The sequence below is a fragment of the Monopterus albus genome, unplaced genomic scaffold (genome assembly GCF_001952655.1).
Source record: "Monopterus albus unplaced genomic scaffold, M_albus_1.0 scaffold64.1, whole genome shotgun sequence".
Classification (NCBI taxonomy): domain Eukaryota; kingdom Metazoa; phylum Chordata; class Actinopteri; order Synbranchiformes; family Synbranchidae; genus Monopterus; species Monopterus albus.
The window spans coordinates 367,388-373,966 of record NW_018127944.1 but is presented as its reverse complement, the minus strand read 5'-3'; the positions used below and the strand labels follow the sequence as shown (position 1 = coordinate 373,966).

The 6,579-nt window shown below is 39.7% G+C and overlaps 1 protein-coding gene across 1 annotated transcript in view; it reads right to left on the bottom strand.

Annotated features, from left to right (window-relative positions):
• Window positions 1-1,363, bottom strand: part of dctn1b (dynactin 1b) — a 33,580-nt gene extending 32,217 nt beyond the window's left edge. Inside the window, exon 1 of the mRNA XM_020604136.1 lies at window positions 958-1,363. Coding sequence (XP_020459792.1) covers window positions 958-990 — 33 coding nt within the window. The 5' untranslated portion in view covers window positions 991-1,363. The remainder of the gene's footprint in view (window positions 1-957) is intronic.
• Window positions 1,364-6,579: the final 5,216 nt, after the last annotated feature.

Below are 6,579 nucleotides of genomic sequence, written 5' to 3'. Positions count from 1 at the left end.
CTGCATTCGAATCAAGAGCTTTAATGTCGCAGTTGTGTCCTCAGTTTTTATTCAAGCGTTATTTAAAGACACAGTCGCTTCGGATTCATAACAGAATCTGCGTTTCTTCAGCAGCAGTAACAACGAACCAGTCTGCAATTAAACACCTACTGTGTGTTATACTTCATGCTTTCTTTGACTCAAAATAAAAACTTAAGTGTTGCAACTGGGTTAACTTGTTCAAGCCAACACGCTGTAATGAAGCATTTAGTGTTGTTCAGTCACTGCTTCGACCTGTCTGCCGCGTGCTGGACCCGAGGAGGGCGTGCTGAATTATTTAACGCCACTCTACTTTTACAACACACGCGAGCGTAAAATGCCAGTATTGTCAAAATAAAATAAAAATACAGCCTCATTTGCCACAAGGTACCAACTCATGATGCTCTGATAAAGGCACTGATGAAACTTGTGAGGCTGTTGAGGACGTTTGGTGTTCTGTGATCTGAGGAAAGCACTGTACTGTGTGTAGCATGCACTGATGTCATCCTTGGAGGTGACAGAAAAGCTGGCTGACTCAGACACAGAGGACAAACAGGAAGTCTTCTGGGAAGTACAAATTGTGTCTGCGAGTAATAAAAAGCTTTATGATCCTATTACCTCCCTGCCATACATCATCTCCTAATTTAGAGGGCCAGAGAGTCAAGTTATCACAGACGTCTGAACCCCAATATCACAGCAACAATCTTGAGCCCAGAGAAGGGTCTGAGTCGAACAAAGAGGTGACAATTCAGACAGAGGAAGGCAGCGCTGAAATGGATTAGAAACCCTTCTATACAAAGTAGAAACCATCAAGGAGGAGACGACAGAGTGAAGCTAATTGATCAGACAGAACAGAAACAATGGCGCACAGATCAAGACTAAGTTAAACACCACAGTCTGGCTCATTCGCTCACCTAACTGGGATATATGACCACTTACCCGGGGGTATGCGTTCCTCCTAGTCTGTGACATGTTCCCTGATCGCCAAGCCCCCCCCCAACCTCCCAGGACTCTTAACTGAAGGAGCACGCTATTTGGGGGGAGCCAGACAGAGGGGGGTCGAGTGGAGGGAAGGGGGCTCGGTGATGCTTTGGTGAAGCGCCTTCCTCTTCCTCACAATCACACCATCCCTCTCCTGATCATCACAGTACAGCTCTGGCCCTCAAAACCCCCCGTCCCTCCTCTTCTACTCTGACAGCAGCCTCTGGGTCTGTCAGGAAGTTCCTAGGGGAAGATGGTGCTGTGCCACCACCCCCGATGAATGGATCAGAAAAAAAACAGCAGAGCAAAGAAGGGTAAAAAAAAAACAAAACCCAAAACAGCCAGGCTTGTTCTGCTGTGATTCCATCAGCTGAGCGGCAACACTGCCCTGCGCTACTGTCTGCACTGGCTTCTGCAGGAGGGAGGGTGGTGTAGGCCCACACGGAGGAGCTGGGTCCTAACGCCTGCAAACACACCTCTCAAAAGCTCCTCAAAATAAACTTGACAGTCATTATTCCCATGCATGTCCTCCTAATTTGGCAGGACACAGAAGTCTGCAGTAGTTTTGCACTTCTTTGATGCTGATCAAAGAGCAGTTTAAGTCCTGATAAGACAAGTCATTAAAGTACAGACCCTGTAATAATTACTACAGTTAATGATTAGTCAAAAACAAAACTGCTGCTTTATGGCTATCAGTACAGCAAAGAAATATTTTAAGAGCCCAGGTGTATTCTAAAGCTCTGCAGTCTACATCAGATTATGTCAAATTTCTTCTTCTTCTTCAAAAAAAAACATTTCCTTGATAAGTATTTTTCAAACAGGGGAAGGTGAACCAGCTGGATGCAGTTTCATTGTGGTTGGACACAAAAGGCCCAAAAGCCAGCAGACTGCATTAGGGCCCAGTATGATGGTGTGGCCCATCGCAGAGCAAGGATTAACACTCCTTTATCAGCTAACTGCGTGGCTGGGGCTTTTTCTGTGTCGTCATCTGCAGGATTTCTGTTGAAAAGCTCTCAGCTCAGAGGCCGATGAGAGATGTTGGAAGAATGTGCATTTCTGCAGTAGAACAAAACAAAACAAAAAAACAGCTTTCTCCTACCAAATAATGCAACCAAGCAAGGACCAGGATACAAAATGTACTGACTAGGCTCAGTAGTATCCTACATGTACAGTAGGGATATCCTGACTGAGGCAGTATCCATGTTTGTAGCTTCAGTGCCAAGATAAAACTCCAACAGTTGTTTAGAAAGACTGAAGAACAGCTTAAATTTACTAAATGCAACCTAAGACTTTAGACACAAGTGAGTTATATACAGTTTGCAATGGTGAGGGACACAAACCTCTGCAGTCTCTTTGCACCCTTTTATGCAAATGACACAGACAGAACCAAGAGAAGGGTGGTGGTGATTTGTCTGAGGAAGAGACGAGTTCTCACTGAAGAAACAGAGACCACTAGCAGACAGCTAAAATCAGAACTGCCCCCTAAACAAAGATGAGGACAGTGGCAGAGAAAGAGGCGTTACCGGCTCATGCTGCCAGCCTATTTAGAGCAGTGTACAGGAATATTGCAGGAGCAAAGGTGACACTTCCAGAAGGAACATTTCAATCACACTGCAGCTCGGATAGTCTGCCGGTCCAGGAGGAACAAATTGACATCACTAAACAAGGTAAAGAGGAGCGTGTCCGTGTCCATATATTAAGATCATATGAAAAAGGAATAATACGAATGAAGTTTGGCGTGTGAGAGAGATTGGTCAAACTGCAAACTTGCTATATCAAAAGAAAATTTATTTAAAAGGTATATAATTCATTTTATTTTCAAATAGTTTCATCTGATTTTGTTTAAATTAAGTTAGTGCAGTAATTTGTTCATTTTATATCAAGAATAATGATAAAGGCAGAACGTATACCTAAAGCGATGTTATAAAATTGATTACTCACAGCCAGAAAACCAAAATGTTTGGGGGGGTAGTATAGCTGACACACCACATCCTGTCTAGTTTTCACTTGTTTTGTCAGATAATGTACAAAAATCATAGTTAATGCACCTTTAAAGACTTTTAATCAAGCAAAAATGTCAAACATCCTCTGGTTCCAGCTTCTAAAATTCGAGAATTTGCTGTCATCTCATATCTTTGTAAGTAGATTTAGATTCTTAACTGTAGGCCAAATAAAACAAGCTATTTAAAAATGCCACCTGGGACTCTGGGAACATATTGTAAGCATTATTCTCTCTGTCTAGGCGTTTTTTAAATCAACAATTGAGAAATTCAGAAATATTAGGTAGATGAATTGATAACTACATGCATGCTAGTAATAATCATGCCTGTTCTCATCACTGCATGCATACAGGAAAAATAGGTCACCCATACAACCCAGGGCCAAAATCTGTTCACTCATGTTTATGCACTCAGCATGAATAGTGCCCAATTTACCTGGATGATCAACAACAACAAAAAACATCCACACAGAACAAATAAAAATGTCTATCATGGCCCTAAATAACGTGACATGCATAAGCTAAATCTGTCATTTTTTGCCATCTAGTGTGTTTAAACCTGAAAACACCCATACTCCTAGCATATCCCACTGCCTCGTTGACCAGAATAATGTCATCCGGGTAATTTGATTAACTCGCATAATAAATCCAAATCAAGATAAACAGGCACATAGTTTTATTTCTTGGTATGTCTGGTGGGAATCATAATAAATCACAGCACGGGTGTGGCTGCTACCTGACATCACATTTTCTCCCTTTTAACCAAATAAAATGAAAGAATTAGGGAAAACAATCCGGATTGGGAATTAATTTAAACGAGAACAGAGCTTAATCATCCTTTTAGGACTGTATATCTGGATCCACGCTGGCTTCATAACCACCAACCAAAGCTCATTAAATGTCTATAATGACCATGGTAGCACAGTTACTCATTTAAATGCGTAAATACTGTCTTTTTTAACGATTGTAACTGGTATTAAAACCACTTTTGACTCTGATATTTGGTGCTGTCAGTCGGACACTCCCTGACCAGATGCTAGCAACAGTAGCTGTTAGCATTGCTTGGCTTTCTTAATACGAACAATTTACCGAGCTTATTTTAAGAAGACACACAAAAATATACTTGTAGACAGGTGTGTATGTGTCTTTTCAGTTTATCCCCAGTCGTTTAAAAAAACACAGTGTGTTAAAACCTACCTGTTTTTGTCCTAAAATCCGGCTAATCCCTCAGCGCCGTCCCTGATGAGCTGCATCCATCCATCCATGGAGGTCTGACCGGACATATCCGTCTTGAGGTGGCCGAGCTGCTGCCTGACCCAGGCCGCACCCCAGCAGCCGAAAAGCCTGGTGAAATCTTTAAAACTGTATTCCATGGTGGAAACTAAGCACATTTACTGCACTTAAGTACCACAGTTTTGAAGTATCTGCACTTTGAGTACCTTTCATTTTCTGCTTCTTCATAGAATTCACTTTCGAGGAAAATATTGTATTTTTACTGCACTACAGTCATTTGATAACTTGTTACTTTCCAGAATCACATGGATAAAACAAAGCAGTATAATCATAAGACTTTACTGAGCCCCAGTGGGAAATTCACAAGCTACCCTGCACCTACTTCAAATTATAATTTAAGATAGTTAAAAACTTAACCAGCTGCAACATTAAATGTGATGTACTCAATAATTGATCAATAATGTTATATTTTAATGTGCCAATCTACTTTACTTTTGGGTCTTTAGTATATTTCAGTGCTGATCAGTGTGAATACATGATTTTTACTTTTTACACAGTGGTACTGCTGCTTTTACTTAAGTAAAGAATCTCAGTACTTCTTCCACTGCTGGTAATCCAGCTATAAACATGATATGTATATATATTTTATATATTTTCTCCAGTTAGTAGACAACAACTGACACTGTCAAACAAAGACAGCTGATTAATTTTTTTGTATTTTATATAAAACAAAATATCTTTTCACTTTTTCTGAATCACCAACTGTTTTACCATGTGAAGCACTTTTGAAACTTAAGATACAATAAGTACTAGTGCAGGTCAGTAAGGTCATTATGTAAAAAAAAAAAAGCAGTTCAGTTTGAGCGGTTGTTTTAGGGCCTGTTTTATACGTTTTATTTTAACCTCTGAGTGTTCTCTGTTTCATTTTTCTGTCCTTGAGAACAATAAAGTTAAGGTTGCCACCTGAAAAACAATGTTCCTTGTATAAATCATTTAATTATTCTTCTATCCTTGAGAACAATAAAGTTAAGGTTGCCAACTGAAACATGATGTTCCTTGTATCCTGATTTAGATCATAAATTTGATATGACAGGCTAAACGCCATAAAGCACTAAATAGCTTAAGTCAACTGCAAGCAGATAAATCAACCTTCCACTGATCATCATAACAGACATTTCTTCTTCCCGTTTGGCTGAACAGGTGTCGGCTGGCTTTTAAGCCTCCGGCAGGACATCTATTATTAGAGTAAAACTATAAAAAAAAGTAATGGTGCAGGGCTGTGTTTCAGAGTACTTCACATACATCGTTTTAGGTGATCAAAAAAGGTTCCCCAACCACATCCCAAAGCTTACTTCAGTATGACCAGATCTAAAAATTACACTGGAAATGAAGTACAACAGAAAAAGGGAACTGACTACTACTATAACAATATGATAGTTGTGTGCAGTAGATTTTTTTCCCCTCATGTCATGACTTTGGCTGACATGGAAATAATAATAATCAAACCTGCTAGTTTTCATTTACCTCAAGGGTCATCATCAAAAGCACCTTTCACAGGTTCACAACTAGAGTCGCAACAGTAAGTCCAATAATCAATTAGTGATCAAACAAAATCTGCAACTATTTTGATAATTTAAAAATAATTTTTTACTATTTTGTGTTTGTATCACCATTAAACATTCAGGCAGCAGCAGTAGACTGTTGCTGACATACTTTACATGAACAACACAGCTTTAAAAAAAGTAAAAGTGTGGCTAAAGTTAAAATCAGAAGAATCCAAATGCCTCATATGGATGTATAGGCAACACAGAGGAGTGTGTGTTGTTGTTAGTGTGTTGGTGTCTCTTCAGATCAATGATCATTCTGAGAATGGAGCTACTTTGCTGTTGTAGTAATATCACAAATTATAGCAATAAAATAATCATACAGTGTGAAATGTAATTTTACTCTTTACTGTTACAAACTTCTGTCTGGAATAAGGCATATTTATGTGAGAATTAATAGGCAGAATTCTTTAAAATACTCAGATGTAAAATGCCTTCTTCTAATAAAGCTTTTGAGGCTGTGGCGAGGGATGCGTCTCTGTTCCCAAGACAGATTTGTGAGTGCTACATGGTAATAAATTTCAAATCTGTTTTTATGCCAGTTACATTCATAGGGATCATTTCTGATATACTGTATCCAGTGAAAACTATGCTCATGAATACTCAAATTTAGTGTTCCTCTTTAAGGCTGTCTTCAAGCAGATGATCCTGAGGTTGGTGTTGATATAAAAGCTGTATGAGTAGACGACAAACTGCCGTGCCCCAGCCAGGAGCAGAGTGACGGCCAGGGTGGGGAGCAGGGAG